We start from the raw sequence: 20,558 nt of genomic DNA, 5'->3' as shown, positions 1-20,558 counted from the left end.
AAAAAAAAAAAAAGTTGTGCAAGTGGCACAGTGAATAGAGCACCAGGCCTTAGGTCAGGAATACCCAAATTCAAATTTAGCCTCAGATTACTTACTAGTAGTATGAGCCTGGGCAAATCACTTAACCTCTGTTTACTTTAATCCATTGGAAAAAGAAAAGGAAAATAACTTCAGTATCTTTGCCAAGAAAACCCAGTGGACAACACTGGTGTGCTACGGTCCACAGCATTACAAAGAGAGGCACAACTGAATGACTGAACAACGTTAACAAAAAACGATAAGAAATGAAGTATAACAAAAGCTCAATCAACAAATCTGTCAACTGTTTTTCTCTATTATAAATAATAGCTATATCAAACCCCTGCACCCCGCCCCCACCCCAAGCATGGCACTGGGTTTCCATATAGTAGCAGGTATTGTAAAGTATAGTCCTTGTGGAACAAAAACTTTATGGAAGTAAAGATTTAAGGTGTCCTGTTTCTTCAAATACTGCAATCTTCTTGAACATAAAGGCCTTGATCTGGTAAACACAGAACTCCACTATAAATACTAATACAGGTATTCCTTTTTCCACATCATGAAATTATAAGTGTAGGAGAGCCCTTGCATCTGGAAAATCCATGTAAAATTTTTTGGCCCTCCCTTTATACAAGAGAAGTCTGATTTTTTTTTTCTTTCATTCAGTGAATAGTACGATACAGTGTTTACAGTAAAATGTGAGTTAAGTATTTGGTCACAGGCTACATGTAGAGGAACAAAAACACATCTCTGCATTTCTAGCTTTTGTATGTCATCTGCAGGCTTTCCCGTTCTTCTCACAAACTTTAACTTTAAAAAAGAAACTGTATATATTTATGGTATTAAAAGATAAAATATGTTGATATCATATAGTATCACACATATAGCTAATGTATTTCCGAGTTTCTAAATTTTTTCTGTCTCATCTGCTGCCCTTTACATGTTGTCTGCAGCTTCTGAAAACCTCCCTCCAAATTCCCATTTAATTTCTATGCTGACCCCATGATACATCAAAATTGAAATGAGGCAAGTCCCAATGTGGAAGAGATGTCTGTACTTTTAAAAGGAGAAGTAGCTAAAAGAGACAGCAATTCATAACCAAGTAAGGATAGTCTGATCTTATATAGTGTATGTGTAATGTGAAACCTTATACATTCAAATCTACCAACCATGTTAGACATCCAAAAGAAAAGGGAAACAAAAAGAAGTCAGGGTACTCTTGGAACCAAAAGTAGAGAAACGAGAAAAAATATTGGCAAGAGAGTGAAAACAGAGACCTATCAAATACAAAAACAGAGGTGAAGGTTGTTTCCACAAAGTAAATTCATGTGTTAATTTCTTCAGTTTAAAATTCCGTTTAAAGTTATAAATGAATGATATGTACATGTAAATAGGAAAAAAGAGAGACAGAGAAAAAGAACTACTTCAAGTTTTCTAAAACAAAGATATTAAGAAGAAAAAAACACCAAGCAAAATATAACCAATTACACTGGAAAATAAAACAAATATAATTTCTGAACAAAGCCTCATTGACATATATACTAAAGTGATTATACTAACAGTATTCTTCTAAGTGCTGTTAAATTGGTCAGTGAAAAACAATTGTTAACAATTTTTAAAAGTCATTCAAAATCATGCTTATTTTAGTAACAATGGATAACAATGAAAGCTTACATTTACCTTGATATCAGATGTGTCACGTTGACTATTACGCCATGCTCTTGAAATAGATGAAAAGGTTCTATCTGCATGATCAAATTTTCCACCTTGCAAATTTAGGAAATAAGTTGTAAAAGGCTCCTAAAATATAAAAAAAAAACTTTCAAAATCAACAAAGAAGCCCCAAATGATCTCTTAAAAAGAAAAAGTTTTAGTAATCTTTATAGCTTAATGGGCACAATCAGAATTTCAATACACCCAGAAAGAAATTCAAAACGAAAATAATTTAAATCTTCTTAAGAAATAAATTTGATTCAAGAGAAACATGTGCTATATATTTTCCAAAACAAATTTTCCTTTCTAAAAAGATTTTTGGACAGTCCAAAATTGGGCTAAGGGGTCTTCCTATAATAAAAAGAAAAATTCCAATGTGTAATTTTCCTTTTGCTATTACCCAATATTTAATTTATGATTAAGAAAAGAAAAATGTTTGAAAGATTTAAAAGCCTCCTCTTAGTTAAAGAACACTTAAACACATATTAGTGGATAATTGCTTGAAATTAGCTAAGCACTATAAATTACTTCTAGGATTTATGTCTGCCTGTACCATTCTAACAAGCTTTAATTAATGATGTGCTGCTAATGCTTTCCCAAAGAAATTACTTTCTGTTGGATGAATCACCTTTCAATGTACAGAAACATTCCTTGTTTAGCCAATATATTATCAATACATGGCATGAACAATTCCAACTACAGACATACCGCAATTCCTTTTGGGACAATTAGATAAACAAAATGTATGAGCACATGACCAACTTAAAAGTTTCTTTTTTTCAGTGCTTATCATCTCAATATAAGTGAAAGTAATCCATTTAAGAATGCATAATCTGCTAACATACAAACTGTCTGAAAAAGCAAAATTATGTAACAAAAGCAGAAAAGTAAAAAAAAAAACATTCTACTGAAACCTTTTTTTACAAAATATGCAATGTAAGCTACTACCTTTCAAAGACTGTTATGGATTATTTTTAATCAATCTTAAATTTTAGCAGTCTTTAAAAGGTATCAAAATATGAGTCATTTCAAAATATCAATTTTTCTCTGCATCATCAGACTTATTTAGTAAAAATTATTAGTCCAACTTGACTTACCATTCTTAGTAACCATGCAAGCACAAAGCTTGCAGTTGAGTAATGAGTGCCATAGTGGAACTTTGGAACTTGATCATCTTCCCATGATTCATAACGCTCTGCAAAGAATGCTGCTCTTTTGGGATTCAGAGCTCCTATGGGCTGCCAATTAAAATAAACAAAAAAGACATAAATATAACCATCTTTTATGCTTTTCCGTCTTCAAAGGTAATATCATTAGCATGTATTAAAGTGACCTAAAAGAAAAAACATAGTTTTTTATCAAAATGTTATCGCATTCTATATGAAAGTAAAAAAAAAGTAATTACAAGCAAGTGAAAGAAGAGAGTATCTAAGTAATTCTTTCTTGATAGGCCTAGTATCTGTTAAACATAATTTCTCAATCAGCTAAATCAGTTCCTAACAAGCTAAAGGCAGAATTACACTAAGTGAGTGCTGGCTGTGCAATACTTGGAAAGTGCCTATACAATCCCATTTAGTTAGATGAGAGCAACAATCAGATTCCAGAATTTTAAGTTAGATTACCTTGAAATTTTGGGAAAGGTTACAGACTGATTTGTAATATTATCTGATAGTAAGGCAAGAGTAAGTATTTGGTGGAAAAGATCAGCAGAAAGGATTAAGATATAACTGAAGATTTCTATTAATATTATTAATATTAGTAACTGTTGCTGTAATCACCAGTCCTAGTTGCTCAACAAATCAATATCTAGAGCAGTTCTGCTTGAAATATACCAAAGTGAAACAAACATATAACAAGCTATCATTTAAAACTAAAAATAATACATTACATAATAATTAGGTTCATGTTCAAAATGCATTCTCTAAAACTGATTCCTTTATTAATACTTTGAGAAGCTGGCTCTATATTTTTAAATTAAGATATATTAATGCCTCATCATTAATTAAGCAAAGAAAATTGAAAATAGGCAATTATGTAATTTACTAAAATTCAACAAAATTTTAGATAAATGAAAATTTAAATATATTCAAGATAAAATAAGATATACATTGACCTTGATAACATTTAAAGTAATTTTTGGGGTGTAAATATTTGATTTTAACTAACATTTAATATTTATTATTTTCCTTAGTTATTAAGCAATATGTATACTACACTATGAATAAAATTTTTGCCTCAAATATCTCTGGGTTAGAGAATTATCTTATTAAAAAGAATTTTTACTTTGCAAAATAGAAAAACATTGTAGGTTGTATAGTATGGAAGTTCACTAATCTGAAATGTAACCCTTCTCACTACTGGTTTCTCTATAAAGAAATATTTGATTCAGTAAATTTATTACAGTTAAGCATGAAACTGACTCCAAGAATGCCTTTCTTTGTTACAGAATTATTCTGGTATGTCTATAAATGTATTTTAATTCTTTTCCCTGAAGACTGAGGTATGGAAGAGAAAAAAAGGGAAGAAATTAAATCATTTAAAGATAAATTATATAAATTAAAATAGAATCAATACTACTTTGAATGACTATAGAATTTTAAGTATTCACTTTATCTGCTCCCATTTTTATTACTCTCCAAATGAGAACACCCCAAATCAATAGTTATAGAATTACGTTTCTGGAATATAATGCTAAAACCAATTAGGATTGATTTCACTAGCTTTTGAAAAAATGGTATCATGCAGAGAGAGATCCATGCAACTAGAACTCACAGTATTGATTTTGGCTGATATTGTTATAGTTGGTTTCTGAAGTCTATCGACTACAGCACAACTATCAAGACATGCCACATTTATTTGCAAGCTATTAAAAAAAAGTCCCCAAATAAAAGAAGGCTTTGGGGGAAGAGGGGGAAACACCTCACAACCACCACCCAGCACTGTGGAGCTGTGCACTGACAATGATACACTATCAGCTTACTCAGAGAAGTTACAGTGGGAATACACACATTGAATTATACATTACACGAATGCACTGATTTATTGTGGTAATAACATCCACCTCATTAAAAGATTCTGCTTTGCTGCAGTCGGAGGACTACATATTGTTTACTGCTATAAATTAATGGCAGTGCAGAGAAGACTGTGGAACCGTCCTAACAATAGATCTGTAATGACAGTGCTGTATATCACAGCTTCCTCAGCAGCTTCATAATAAAATGGAGACAATGTATTGGGCTAATACATTCTACCAGGCTGGCCCATATTTTTCTGACAACTGCTTTAACAGATGAGCTGATTCAACTATGTTATAATGTGCAGTAAAGCATTTAACTAAGCACAAGTTAGTCAGATACAAAAGTGCTATGTAGTACTTTTTAAGACACTATCTAATTCTGTATTTAAAGATATTTTTTAATCTGAGCACAAGAACTAAAACCCATTGCTGAAGATGCTGCTTGTTTTGTATTATTTTCATAAAAGAAAAGAGCCAATAGGTAGGACTGAAAGAAAAATCACTAAAACAGAAAACCAAGATGAAGTTCCTTTGAGTACTTCCTAGTGCTAGCTGACAAACTCGGTACCTTAGTATTCCATTTTCAGTATTTGTATCTCAAATAATTAAATAGGAGAAGGGACAAGATTATAAATGCAAGTAGCAAAATAAAAATATTATAACTTATTGATGTAAAATTAAAGAAAACAAAACAACAAGAATATCAAGCAGACAAGAAAAAACTAAATTGATAAAATTAATTTGAAAAAGTAGATAAAAATAAAGCAAAATATAAAATAAGACCCTTTGGTTTGACAAAAATTGTAGGCGTATAGTGGAAAGATAAAGAAATGAGGAAGTATTTTGACCAAGAAAAAGAGGAAGAAAAGAAAATTTTGGAAGCAACCCATGCAGAGCCAAAAATCTTAAGAAAAAATATTAAGGATACCAGAATAAAAGAGTCAAAGTGTCCAGGACACATTATTATGGCATTTAAAAAAGGAGGAGGGGAAGACTGATGCAGTGATAAGAGTTCAATTTCAGGAATGGCAATGGTTCCTTTAAATATGAAAAAATTCATGTTAAAGAAAATTGTTTTTCAAGCAGTTCCATAAGCATGTCCTAATGAATGATTGCCATCTTTTATTATTACCATGACACGTAGTAGTGTTAGCTACTAAAGAAATGACATTCTTTAACGATTATTCATTATAAGTCTTAAGAAATAGGATAAAAAGGTACAAGAATAAGAGTTGTAAAAATCTATTAGAAAAGAGTCTCATTAAGTACCCCTGTACTTGCAAATACATACATAGATGTGACAAAATGAAGTATAAAATACAATCAAATCAAATTTTTTAGCACAAAAAGTGAACATAACCTCATAATTGTATAGATTTACAAACTGATGACCACAAAGATAATTAAAATTACAGTATCTAGAGATTGACTGGATTTATTTTACAAAGAACTAAGTCAACACCTAGAGAAGTTAAGGAACTTATATACTCCAGATCATAAAAGTAACAGAAGAAGCATTAGAAACAGTTTCCAAATTTAAAACTGTCATGATACTTCACTGAATGTTTTCATTTGTTTATTAATCAAATACTCATTAAACATCTTTTATGAAAAGAGGACTATGGTAGATACTAGAGAGAGAGATAAAAACAATCATGAGATACAGAATTTAGATAAAATTAAGTCAAAGAATGTATTTCAATTCAAATGAACACATTTATTAAGCTCCTCCATTTACTTAATTCAGGGATAACAAAGATAAAAATTAGTCTCTATCTTATAATATTTTACCATCTAGCAGAAAAGACACTATTTTTAAAAAGTGCTTCAGTTGAGTAAAATGATGAGCCCAACATTTTTCTTCTCTATTAATTAAATCTTTAAAGTTTAGATTTTCAGAAGAGTCAAAAATTCTTTCCATAAAATAGGTCTTGATCACATGTAAAACCCAGTGGAATTGCTCATTGGCTATGGGAGAAGGGTGGGACGAGGGGAGGGAAAGAACATGAATCATGTAACCATGGAAAAACATTCAAAATTAATTCATTAAATAAATGAACTTTAAAAAACTTAAAAAAAAAATTCTTGCCATATATACCCAATGGAACTAAAAGCAAAAAGGAGGGGAATAGAAATTGAAAGGAATATAAATATCTTTCTCCTCTTAATTAATACTAGTTAGTGATAAATATAAAGCATAATTAGGCATAATTAAAATGGCTATATGAAAGGTCACAGAGGAGCTGAGTTCAATCACATATATTCAGGAATTTTTTTTCCAAAAACTACCAGTTTTTATACTGATACTGATAAAGAAACAATGAAAAGTTCCTCCATGAAGCCCAGGAATATGTGAAAGGACAGTCAGAGGACTATTAGCAATGAAAGATGGGTTCTCTTGCCAAGGAAGACAGAGCAAATGTATCTAAACCTTTCAATGCCTTGAAAAGGATACCTATAGGCACATGAAACATGGCAGCACACAGAACATGGTGAAGATGGGAGCCAGTGGCAGGGGCACTAGAACCTGGCTCTAGGACAAAGTCCAAAACTAGAAATTGAGACTGGTAATTTGAGTAGACCAAAAAAAAAATACACACACACACACACACACACACACACACACACAACAATCAAGAAATACGAGTGCACTTAAGAGAGAGAAAGAATTTGCTTATTTACAAACTCTCTAAGAGTAGCTGAAAGGAATGAATCAATAAAAAGGAAAGTGACAGCTCTATGTGAAGGGAGAGAGGAAAGGAAAATAAATAGCTTAGAAGAGAAGCTAAAAAAACATATTCAAATAGTTGACTTCATGCAAATGAGAACAGAGAATCATAACTCAATGATACTATGAGACAAGAAATAATTAGAACAAAATTAAAAGACTAAGAAAATATAAGGTAACTATAATTAAAAACAACTGGCCTAGAAAATAGGTAAAGGTAATATAATTTATGAATCATCAAATTTCCTGAAAAACATGAGCAAACGAAAAAACCTTGATGCCATATTTTCAGAAATTATAACAGAAAATAACACATACCTAATAGAAACAGGGAGCAAATTAAAACAGAAAGAAGAACTCAAAATCCCTTAGAAGAAACACCAAACTGAATATACCTTAAGAAGGTCTAAGTCAAAAACCAAAGCTTCCAGATGAAAGAAAGAAAATAATGAAAAATTGAGAAAAAAGTTGAAGCCAATGTAGCTACAGTCAGAATCACACAAGACTATGCTATAACTACTACAAAATAAAGAAAATCTTGGAATACAATACTCTAAAAGGCGAAAGATAAAGGCTTACAATAAAAAATAAATTACTTGGGTAGGTAGATAGCTAATGAATATAGAGCCAGTCCTAAAGGAGGTAGATACTGTGTTCAAATCTGACCTCAGAGACTTCTAAGCTATGACCATGGGCAAGTCACTTAGCCACATTGTCTAGCCCAGTGATGGGCAAACCATTCCCCAACGGCCAGATCCAGGTCGTAGTTTGCCCATCACTGCCTTAAGCAATTCCCTAATCACTATGCCCCCACATTCAGAAGTTGTGATTAGGGAATTGCTTACGCCAGTGATGGGCAAACTACGACCTGGATCTGGCCCTTGGGGAATAGTTTGCCCATCACTGGCCCTTACTTCCTTGGAACCTATACTTAGTATTGATTTTTAGACTGAAGTTAAGGGTTCTAAAATATTAACTAATTCCATATAAGACTGAGTAAAATTATATAGAAAAAATGGATTTTTAGAAAAAAATATGGGAATTGTGAGAAATGTGGAAAGTTGAATAAATTTGAACAATGGAAAGGGCTAAATGTTGAAGTGCTGACATTCTAATGGGAGAAAGGAAAAAATTGTCCCTTTAGAAATCAAGTATTTTCAGGACAGCTGGGTGGTTCAGTGGACTTGAGAGTCAGACACAGAGACAAGAGGTTCTAGGTTCAATCTGGCCTCAGACACTTCCTAACTATGTGACCCTGGGCAAGTCACTTAATCTCCATTGCCTAGCCCTTAACACTCTTCTGTCTTGGAACCAGAACACAGTATTGATTCTAAGGCAGAAGGTGAGGGTTAAAAAAAAGAAAAAGAAAATGAACTATCTTCAAGGGTCAGGAAGAGAGATTAAAAAAAAAAGAGAGAGAAAGAGCCATGAGGTAGTTTGGTTCTATTTTAAGCGTGAAAAAATGAGTATAGAAATATTATGGATAGGGTAGTTTATCTCAGGAAGCTCATCTAATGAGAACTGGACAAAGAAAGGCTAAATTATACACACACACACACACACACACACACACACACACACACACACATGAAACAGTTTAGATTAGCAATATATAAAGTTCAACAGTGAAACAGATGGGGAAAGGAAGTGAAAAGAGGTGACTCTGAAGGGATGGGTCACATAAGGAAAAGCCACAAGTAAAACAAACTTCAAATTTGGGGGGATTAAAAGAAAGAATATATGAGAATCATGGATTGGGATTTAGGTGAAATGGAGAGTAAAGGCAATGGAATGGGAGGAGGTCACTTCAATTACAGATAATTAGTGTTGATCATATTCTCCATCTTATACCATATTTTAATTTTTTCCCTTAAAGAAGATAGCAGAGGGAGGGGGAACCAGGATGGAGGTGTAGTAGAAGGAGCCTTCTGTATCTCCTTCAAACTGATCATTACAAAGTGTTTCAAAAGGACAGAAATCAAAACTGGATGAGTAAAGGTGCTCTCCCACTGGATACAGCAATGAAGGTAGGCAGTGCTTGGAGATTCCCAAGCTTTAAGGAGGCAAAACTGCACTAATCAAAGGACAAACTGCTCACACCTCCTCTTTACTACCTATTATGCCAGAGTTAGAGCAAGGGCTGGGTAAGTCTCTAAATTCTTGGGGCTGAAATCACTACAAACTTACCACTGAGGGCAGTGTAAGGCCTTGGCAGCAAGACTTGAGGATAAAAAGCACAGAGCCTGGGCAGCAGAGTGCGAAGCTTGGGCATCTGGCCACAGCTGAGGCATCAGGGACAGGAAAAATAGCCTCAGGCCAAACTGCTTTGAAGCATGCTACACATAGAACATTACAGATCTACCAGCCCTCACTCAGGCTTCTGACTGAAAAAGGAAGATACTACCAAGGCAAAGCCCTGTGAGACAGAATTTAAGAAAGCAATACCCACCAACATGCAGGCACCCCAATCCACTGGCAGCAAAAGGAATAAGCAACAGCAAAAAAAAAAAAACTAACAAAAACTAACAAACAAAAAACTCTTCACCCTGGATATTCTGCGGAGAAAAAAAGAGCAAAATACAGAACAGCAGAGAGTGACAAGCAAGCAAACACATCCAAACTTTCAAAAACAAATGGAAATTGGCCACAAGCTCTCAAGGAACTCAAAAAGAAGTTCAAGAACCAAGTAAGAAAGATAGAAGAAAAATGGGAAGAAAAGGATATCAGGGCAGTTTTCTTGTATAATTTCTTATAATATGGTGTTAAGGCTTTTATCTCGTTCCATGCTTTCCAAAAAAAATAAGAGCTTAAAAGACAAAATTGCCCATATGGAAAAAGAGGCATAGAAATCAAATGAAGTAACAAGCAAATTGGAGGCCAGAATTGACCTGCTGGAAGCCATGAAAAGCAGGATAAATGAAACCGAAATGAAAACTCAAAAGATCATAGCTGAATATCCGGTTTTAATGACTAGAACTGGGCAAGTAGAAGCTAATGATCTCACAAGACAGCAAAAATTAATAAAACAAAATCAAAAGAATGAAAAAAAAAATGGAAGGAAACATGAAATATCTCATTGAAAAGACAATGGACCTAGAAAACAAATCCAGAAGAGACAATTTGAGAATTACTGGTATACTGGAAAGCCTGGAACAAAATAAAAGCCTTGACATCATATTATAAGAAATTATCTAAGAAAACTGCACTGATATTCTTGAACAAGAGGGCAAAACAGACATTGAAAGAATCCATAGATCACTCCCTATATTAAATCCCCAAAAGACAATCCCCAGGAATATTATAGCGAAATTCAAGAACTTTCAAGCCAAGAAGAAAATACTGCAAAGATCAGAAAGAGACAATTCAAAAAATTAAGGAGCCCCAGCCAGTCAAGATTACACAGGATCTGGCAGCCTCCACACTAAAGGACCTCAAGGCTTGGAATATGATATTCAGGAAAGTCTACAAAAGAACTAAGTCTACAACCAAAAATCACCTATCCATCAAAACTGACTATATACTTCAGAGGAAAGTGTGGGCAATTAATCAAATAGATTTTCAAGCATTCATAAAGAAAAGACCAGAACTAAATGGAAAATCTGATGTCCAAATACAAAATTCAAGAGAATCATAAAAAGGTAAACAAGAAAGAGGGGAAAAAAATTTAAGGGCTTCAGTGAGATCAAATTTATTATATTCCTAAATGGAAAAATGATATCTATAACTCTTAAAAATTGTTTTCATTATCACAGTACATAGAAGAAGTATTCATAGGCAGAGGTTATGATATCAAGTTGTTTAAGATATATAAAAACAAAATTGGGGTGATCAAAAAAAAAAGAAGATGGTACCAAAAGAAACTTGAAGAATAAAAATAGGATAAATTATACCACATAAAGAAGTGCATGGGGGCAGAGGGGAGAATACTATTATAAGAAGAAGAGGAAGAGCATGGTAATATGTAATACTTAAACCTTACCTCAGTGGAATCAGTTTGGAGAGGGAAGAAGTGTCAGATCTATTTGGGTACAGAATTCTATCTTACTCTACAGGGAAGTGGAAATGGAATAATAAAGGGAAGAGGGGCAGGTAGTATTAAAAGGGAGGGAAGGGGGGAATTATAAATAGACCTTAAACAAATAAGGATAGAATAAGAAAGGAAGGGGGTCGGAAGGGAAGTAAAATAAGGGTGGGGAAACAAGGACTGATTAAAAGAAAAACACTTGTGTAGAAGGAAATAGTGAAAGAATGGCAGAACTAAAAGAGGAAATCAAAATTATGGGGAATACACAGGTGGTAATCATGACTTTGAATGTGAATGGGATAAACTCACCCATAAAATGGAAGCAGATAGCAGATTGGATTAAAAACCAAAACCCTAGCATATGTTGTCTACAAGAAACACGCATGAGATAGGTAGACACACAGAAGGTAAAGGTAAGAGGTTAGAGGAGAATTTATTGGGCATCAACTGAGAAAAAGAAGGCACAAGTCACAATCTTCATATCTTACAAAGCCAAAGTAAAAAAAGATCTGATTAAAAGAGATAAGGAAGGTAATTACATCCCAATAAAAGGTAGTGTATAAATAAAGGGATAAGGAATAAGGGAAAATGCAAAATTGTCTCTAAAAGGAAGAGAGGAGAATTTAGCCATGAACCCTAGGAAAAGATTCAGAAGGAGAAGGCACTGCAGAGGAGGGTTTGGGGGAATTAATTGAGTTAACTGTCACTACACATCAGGCCTGTCCCTGAGGCAGAAGGGAAAACAGCTGCTCCATCAGCTCCTCTAACCTGATTAGTTTCATGGAGAAACTTAAGATTGTTAGGGCTTGGAAGATACCTAGGAGGAGATCTGGGTTTCCCTGCAGTGCTATGGACAATTTGGCTGTGGCAATTTAGCTAAAGTAAACCAAGGGTTTAACATCTGGGACTTTCGTGTTTTTTTTTTTTTTTTTTTTTTTTTTTTTACCTAAGAAGCCAACCACAGGCTTGGGGAAGGACTCAGTCCACTTTTGAGTTCATTCTCAATAACCCTTTTATGAACAATTAAGGTTAGTTGATTAACAATGTGAGATACTTAGTATAGATAGTTAATCAGATGGTTTGGGGGGTTAGAAAAGTTCAAGGAGCTGATAAGAAGGGTTGTAGAAGATCAGAAGAGCTCTCTCGTGAGAGAGGCATAATAAATGGGTGGAGATAGAGCTCTGTAAAGTCAGGGACATATTGAATCTTAACTATCAGTTCCATAAAGTTAATAAGCAAAATAAACTTGTGTTTTCATATAGTCTCAAGGGGATTTGTGCTTCACTGGCCTCGGGAAGGTGGATTTTTCATCACAAATTCATCTGGGTCCTTCTCTACCCACATATCTCCTTTTGCAGATTTGTTTCTTTTTCAGTAGTAGAGACAATGAAGAAATATCAGTACTCAACATGTATGCACCAAATGGTATAGCACCCAGATTTTTAAAGGAGAAACTATTGGAGCTTAAGGAGGAAACAAAAAGTAAAACTAGACCAGTGGGAGATTTCAACCTTCCCCTATCAGAATAAATAAGAAAGACGTAAGAGATGTGAATGAAATCTTGAGAAAATTAGAGTTAATAGATATATGGAGAAAAGTAAATAGGGATAAAAAGGAATATACTTTCTTCTCAGCAGTACATGGTACATATGCAAAGATTGACCATGTACTAGGTCATAGAAATATTGCAAACAAATATATAGAAACAGAAATAATAAATGCAAATTTTCAGATCATAATGCAATAAAATTATAAATAGTAAGGGTACATGAAGAGACAAATAAAAAATTAATTGGAAATAAAAATATCTGATTCTCTAAAACTGGTTGGTTAAAGAACAAATCATAGAAATAATGATTTCATTAAAGCGAATGACAATGAGGAAACAACATATCAAAATTTTAGGGATACAGCAAAAAAGTAGTACCCGGGGGGAAGTTTATATCCATGAGTGCTCATATTAATAAAAAAAGAGAAAGAGGAGATTAATGAATTGAGCATGCAATTAAAAAAAAAACTAGAAAAAGAACAAATTAAAAACCCTCAGATGAAGACCAAATTGGAAATGCTAAAAATCAAAGGAGAAATTAATAAAATTGAAAGTAAAAGAACTATTGAACAAATAAATAAGACTAGAAGCTGGTATATTGAAAAAACAACAAATAAAATAATGTATTGGTTAATCTAATTAAGAAAAAGAAAGAGAACCAAATTAACAGTATCATGGATGAAAAGCATTATCTCACCTCTAATGATTCCCAAAGTGGGCGCTACCGACCCCTGGTGGGTGCTGCAGCGATCCAGGGACGTGGTGATGGCCACACGTTTTTTGTATTACATTCTATTCTGAGTTCAATAAATAGTTTCCTAATTTCCAGGGGATACCAAGTAATATTTTTTCTGGAAAGGGGGCAGTAGGCCAAAAAAGTTTGGGAACCACTGACCTAGCGAATCAAAGAAAATCAACTAAAAAATTAGTAGAAACAATAAATAACTTTAGCAAAGTTGCAGGGTACAAAATAAACCTACATAAATTATCAGCATTCCTATATATTTTCCAACAAAACCCAACAGCAAGAATTAGAAAGAGAAACTCAATTTAAAATTATTCTAGACAAGATAAAATACCTGGGAATCTACTTTCCAAGACAAATTCAGGAATTATATGAATATAACTACAAAACACTCTTCACACAAATAAAACCAGATTTAAATAATTGGAAAAATATCAATTGCTCATGGATAGGACAAACTAATATAATAAAAATTACAATCCTACCTAATTAATTTACTAATTCAGTGCTATACCTATCAAAATACCAGAAAACTTTTGTATAGAATTAGAAAAAAATATTAAAAAGTTCATCTGAAAGAATAAAAGATCAAGTATATCAAGGGAAATAATGAAAAAAAAAAGTGAAGGATGAAGGCCTAGTTTTACCATATCTCAATCTATACTATAAAGCAGTGATCATCAAAACTATATGGTACTGGCTTAGAGACAGAAGGATGGATCAATCATGGAATAGATTTGGGATAAATGTCAGTAGCAAGACAGTGTTCAATAAACCCACAGATCCTAGCTTTTGGGATAAGAACCCACTATTTGACAAAAACTTTTGGGAGAATTGGAAAACAGTATGGGAGAAAATAGAATTAGATCAACATCTTATACCCTATACCAAGATTAACTCAGAGTGGTTAAATGACTTGAATATAAAGAAAGAAATCATAAACAAATTAAGTGAATTAATATATAGTATACCTGTCAGATCTATGGGAAAAGAAGGAATTAAAGACCAACAAAGAGATAGAGAACATTAGAAAATGTAAAATGAATAATTTTGATTACATTAAGTTAAAAAGTTTCTGTACAAGCAAAACCAATGCAAACAAAATTAGAAGGGAAGTAACAAATTAGGGAAAAAATTTTAAAACAAAAACCTCTGACAAAGGTCTAACCTCTCAAATTTATAAGGAGCTAAGTCAATTGTATAAAAAATCAAGCCATTCCCCAATTGATGAAAGGTCAAGGCACATGAATAGGCAGTTTTCAGATAAAGAAATCAAAATTATCAATAAGCATATGAAAAATGTTCTAAACCTCTCATAATTAGAGAAATGTAAATCAAAACAATGCTGAGGTACAACCTCACACCTAGTAGACTGGCCAATATGACAGTAAAGGAAAAAAATAAATGGTGGGGTTGTGGCAAAATTGGGGCACTAATGCACTGCTGGTAGAGTTGTGAATTAATCTAACCATTCTGGAAGGCAATTTCAAATTATGCACAAAAGGCTTTAAAAGAATGCATACCCTTTGATCCAATAATACCACTGCTCAGTTTTTACCCCAAAGAGATAATAAAGAAAAAGACTTGTACAAAAATATTCATAGCCGCTCACTTTGTGGTGGCAAAAAATTGGAAAAAGAGGAGTGCCCTTCAACTGGGGAATGGCTGAACAAGTTATGGTATATGATGTTGAAGGAATACTATTGTGCTGTAAGGATTGGTGATCTGGAAGCTTTCTGTATGAACTGGGAGAATCTCAATGAATTGATGCAGAGTGAAATGAGCAGAACCAGAAGAACATTGTTCATAGAAAATAAAACATTGTTGAAAAATCCAATGTAATGGACTTTGTTACTAGTAGCAATGCCACAAACCAGGACACTCCTGAAAGACTTATGAGAAAGAATGCTATCCACATTGAGAGAAAGAATTATGGGAGTAGAAATGCAAAAGAAGAACATATGACATCACTTATCACATGTATAAATGGGTATGTGATTTAGGGTTTAGGCTTTTAAAAATCACTCTATAGCAAAAATGAATAATATGGAAATAGGTATCAAGTGATAACATTTGTACAACCCAGTGGAATTGCTTGTTGGCCTGGGAGGGGGAGAAAAGAGGGGAGGGAAAGAAAATAAATCATGTAAACATAGAAAAATATCAAAAAGTGAAAATGAACAAATAAATAAATAATCCATAAAAAAAGAAGATAGCAGAGGACAAAGCAAGGGAAAGGCATAAGAAGATATGATGTGGCAGGGGGAGAGGGAAAAGCTAGATGATGGTAAATACACAATTAATGATTCACACGAATATGAATGGATAAACTAGAACAAAAAACAGAAGAAAATAGAATATATGTTGGTTATAAGAAATAAACTTGAAACTTATAGACTCAAAAGTGTTACAGTGAGGATTTAGAACAGAGTTTACCATACCTCAAAAAAGCAGGGATCATAATCATTTCAATCCAGAAGAAAAAATAGTTGTAAAAATGAACAAGGTAAATACACAGAGAATTAAAGACATCACAGAAAATGAAACAACATCAATGTTAAAATATATATCTAACTACTTAAAGAAAAATTAATTCAATTTAAGGGAGAACTAGACAACCAAAAATAATTGTGGATCTCAATTTACCTCCTTCCAACCCAGGCACATTTAACAAAGTGGTAAGCAGGAATGAATTTAAGAATTTAGAATAGTTAGATGGCTGCTTCAAGGAGTTTTTCAAGGAATTAACTGAAATGGGGAAAAAACTATAGGGCAATAACTGGCAGGCTAGGATAAATAGTAAGATTTTATCAAGTATTTTTAAAAAGATGAGTGAGATGTTGACATTTTTGCAGGTAGCAGAGAAGGAACCAGTAAATGGGAAGAAAATGAATGTTAGAGAGAGTGGGGGTAATGGTGGGAGCAATTTAGTGGAGGAGATATAAAGTGATGAGATTATAGGTATATGTAGAAGGATTGGCCTTGGTAAGCATAAGGGTTACCATATTGTCAGAGACTGGAATGAAGGAGAAGATACTGGAGAATGTCAGAGATGTGAGATGGAGAACAAGAGAGAAGAAAGAGCCCTTAGTTATGGCTCTGATTTTTTCATAAAGCATAACACCAATTCCTTACCAAAGACAGTGGTGGGAAGGGATGCCATGAGAGATTTAAAAGAAGAAAAGGTTTGGAATTGCTACTGTTGTGAAAAGGACATAGAGTCAAATAAGGAAGGTAAAGTAGAGCTGTTGTGATGGAAAGAAGACTCATTTAAAAATAATTATTGTAGTAAACTCAGCCAATAAATATAGTTTGGGGATTTCCTCCTATTCTGTTTAGGAGCATATGAGCTAGAGTGGTGGAAGTTAGTTATCCAAGGTTGGGATTAGCAGAGATATGATCACTGAGAGAACAAGGAAATAAAGAATTCGAAAGTAGAAGACAATATAGTTGAATTGATTGACCAATGGGTCAGGATCGGGAAGGGAGGTGAGACCATAGACAGAACAGGAGTGACTAAATATTTAGGAGGAATTCGATTTTGAGAAAGATGAAAAGATAAATGAAATCATGATCAGAAAAAGAAATTTAGAGTTCTTCAAACAGGAAGCAGAATATTTGTGAGAGACAAAGAAGACAAGCATATAGATTATTTATTTAGTACTTACCCTGTGTCAGGCACTGTGCTAAAAACTGTAAAGATGAGGCACCAGGGATGTTGAAATATAACCTAAATGGTTTGTGGGTACACACTGGGTTGAAGGAGAGACAAGACCAACCAGGATAGGGAGACCAGGGTTCACTGTTTTAACTGACACAGGAATGGCAGTTGGCCTAATGGTCACCCAGCTCACCCTAGGCCAGGGTCTATGGAACCAGCAGGCAAGGTAAAAGTTTATACAGTTTAATTGAGGGTAACTAAATAAAGGATGGGATAGGGGATTCTACACTTGAAAACCTAAGGGGCAAACCACAGGGGGCAGGGAAGGACTTAACTACACTATTCTAATTGAACTAAGTCAAGCAGGGCCCAAAGGAGCAGTACTGAAGTCACAGGGAAGGCTCTGAGTTCTTGAAGCTAATACTTACGGTGAACAAGTTCTCTCAAGTCTGGCACCAAGTTATAAATGTTTAAATATGGGTTCAGTGAGACCCCACATTTCAGTACTTTGAGGATCAATCCAATTAAATGCAGACAGATTGATCAACAGTTTAAATCCACGAAAGGTCACAATATTAGAGATTTAGAAGTGAAAGAAATTTGAGAAGCCATCTGCTCTAAGAACTTTTTTTAGAGAGGGAAATCTGACTTGCCCTAGGTTGAACAGGTTGAAAGTAGCATACCCTAGATTTGAACCCAGGTACTTTATACCTCCAAGTCTAGTGCTTTTTTCCATTGTACCACACTGGGTCGTGATTTTTTTTGGCTGTAGTACCTCCTAAAGACCATCTACGTAGACAAAAGGACTGGCATGTGTTGGAGAAAGGAATATTCACATTAAATGAAATCAGAGATTTTAAAGTATTAAAGTCCAACATCTAAGTCAAAAGGTTATTTAGGAAGATTAGACATGTTATTAAGTCACTCTATTAAAATCATTAAAAAATACTACACCTAACGTTTTACAATTGGTTAATGCTTCCCCAATATCGCATTGTATCATCTCAATCAAATATTCTCACCCCCATTTTATAGACATGAAAATGAAACTTCTGACTTTTGTTAAGGTCACATAGCCATTAAGTGTCAGAACTACTTTAAATCTGATGCTGCTCAAACACAGAATTATGTGAACTAGGCTGACTAGTCAAAATCATTCTTAATTCTTAATTTGTTCTAGGAATGGATAAAGAAATGACCTAACACAACCAATTCCTTGAGGCAAGGAAATACTTAATATGACAAAATATGACATAATAATATGTCAATTAGCCATGGCTACTGAGTACAGCCTGATCAAATTAAAATATAATTGGGAAATGTTTAACAAAATAAATAAAATACAACAAAATATATATAATACTACATTTGAAAAATAAATCAATATGTGCCCTTCAGGATCCTTAGATATGTATTAGTGTCCCTTCTCCCTATCCCTTTCAATTTATATTTAACATCCAAAGACTCTATGGAACATTAATGAATTCTACAAGGGCCTAGATGGACCAGTCAATTGCACATCTATTGTTCCAAGTGGAATATTACCTGGAGACTATAAGATAAAAAGGGAAGAATGATGGGCCTGAAGAATATTTAGGGGTTAGAGTTGTTTTTTTTTGTTTTGTTTTTTGCTATAATTTGGGAGAAGAAAGGCGATTTCAGAAGAATTTGAGAAATAAAAGAGAATCAAAGCTTTGGGCCTCATACCTAGGGGAAAGCTGCATAAGAATCAGAAAAGGGCAAGAAGAACTATGAGGAAATAAGCCCTAGTAACCAGGATACTTACTGTAAGAGATTAATATCTATTACCCTATTGGCTTTTTTTTGGTATGCTTTTACTGGGGAAAAACACCTGGATTTAGAATGTAAGGACATGGGTTCAAATCCAGTGTCTCCTATTTTATTACCTGTGAGACTAAGTAAATTACTTTAGCTCTAAGGGACTCAATCTCTTTAGTAAAGTGAGGGGGGAACTTTGATTAAACACCTAATATGTAGCAGGAATCATGCTAGGTGATGGGGATAAAAATACAAAAAAGTGTCTACTCCTTTTCAAGGTTAAACTTGGGAAAGTGTTCTATAATCATCCATTTCCTGTACCTCATATCTTCTTGTACTCTAAATTCTGTAGTCTGGCTTTCTTCTTCATCTTTCAATTCAAATTGCTCTCTCCCTAAAGTTTCCAATGATCATCTAACTGCTCATTAGAACCCTCATCCTCCTTGACTTCTGCAGGCTTGGATGCTGATGATAATCCTCTCCTCCTTTGGAGGACCTAGGAGACTCAGTAGAGGAGAGTCAGGCCTGGAGACAGGAGGTCCTGGATTCAAAACTGATCTCAGACATTTCTTAGATGTGTGACCTTGGACAAATCACTTAACCCTCACTGCCTAGTCCTTACATAGTATTGGTTCTAAGATAGAAGATAAGGGCTAAAAAAAGTTATTCTTTCCTGGAGAGTCAGTTGTTAAACATTTACAATCATAACTGAAATAGAAAATTTTAAGGGTGGAAAGAAACTTTGAAATCAACTGCACTACTTTCCTCACTGTCAAGATGAAGAATATGAGCTGCAGAGAGGTTAAGTAACTTGCTCATGGTTATACAACCAATTGGTGGCAAAACTAATCTATACACAAGTATTTATTAAGCACCTACTGTGTGCCTCACCCTGTGGTAAGTGTTGGACATACAAAGACAAAAAGTCCTATGGCAAAAGGAGCTCTCATTCCAATGCCAAGATTACAATATAAGCCTACTAATTTCACATCAAACTAAATTAGATGAGAATCTATCAAGTATCAAACATATGCCAGGTGATCTATTAGTTCCAAGGACACAAAGACAACAACAAAGCAATTTCTTGAGTTCAAGGAACTTATGGTCCTTTGGAAAAACAAGAGGTAATCAAGTAAACACAACAGACCTACCAAATAAAGATAAAATTAATTTAGGGATGATGTGAAGCACTGGAAGTCATAAAAGACAATCTCTTGTAGGTGGTGACACTGAGCTGAGTCTTAGGGAAAGCTAAGGATACCTAGAGCCAGTAGTGAAGAATAAGAGCATTCTAGACATGGGGCTAGCTTGTACAAAGGCACAAA

The 20,558-nt window shown here is 33.9% G+C and overlaps 1 protein-coding gene across 4 annotated transcripts in view; it reads right to left on the bottom strand.

The window, feature by feature from the left end:
* Positions 1-20,558, bottom strand: part of LRBA (LPS responsive beige-like anchor protein) — a 686,065-nt gene that overhangs the window by 179,016 nt on the left and 486,491 nt on the right. For all 4 annotated transcript variants that reach the window (XM_044680734.1, XM_044680732.1, XM_044680733.1 and 1 more), the window contains exons 44-45: positions 2,829-2,969; positions 1,699-1,818 (exon numbers count right to left, since the gene is read on the bottom strand). In XM_044680734.1, coding sequence (XP_044536669.1) covers positions 1,699-1,818; positions 2,829-2,969 — 261 coding nt within the window. The remainder of the gene's footprint in view (positions 1-1,698; positions 1,819-2,828; positions 2,970-20,558) is intronic.

The sequence above is a fragment of the Gracilinanus agilis genome, chromosome 6 (assembly GCF_016433145.1).
Source record: "Gracilinanus agilis isolate LMUSP501 chromosome 6, AgileGrace, whole genome shotgun sequence".
In the NCBI taxonomy this organism is placed as follows: Eukaryota; Metazoa; Chordata; class Mammalia; order Didelphimorphia; family Didelphidae; genus Gracilinanus; species Gracilinanus agilis.
This window is presented reverse-complemented; position numbering and strand designations above follow the sequence as displayed.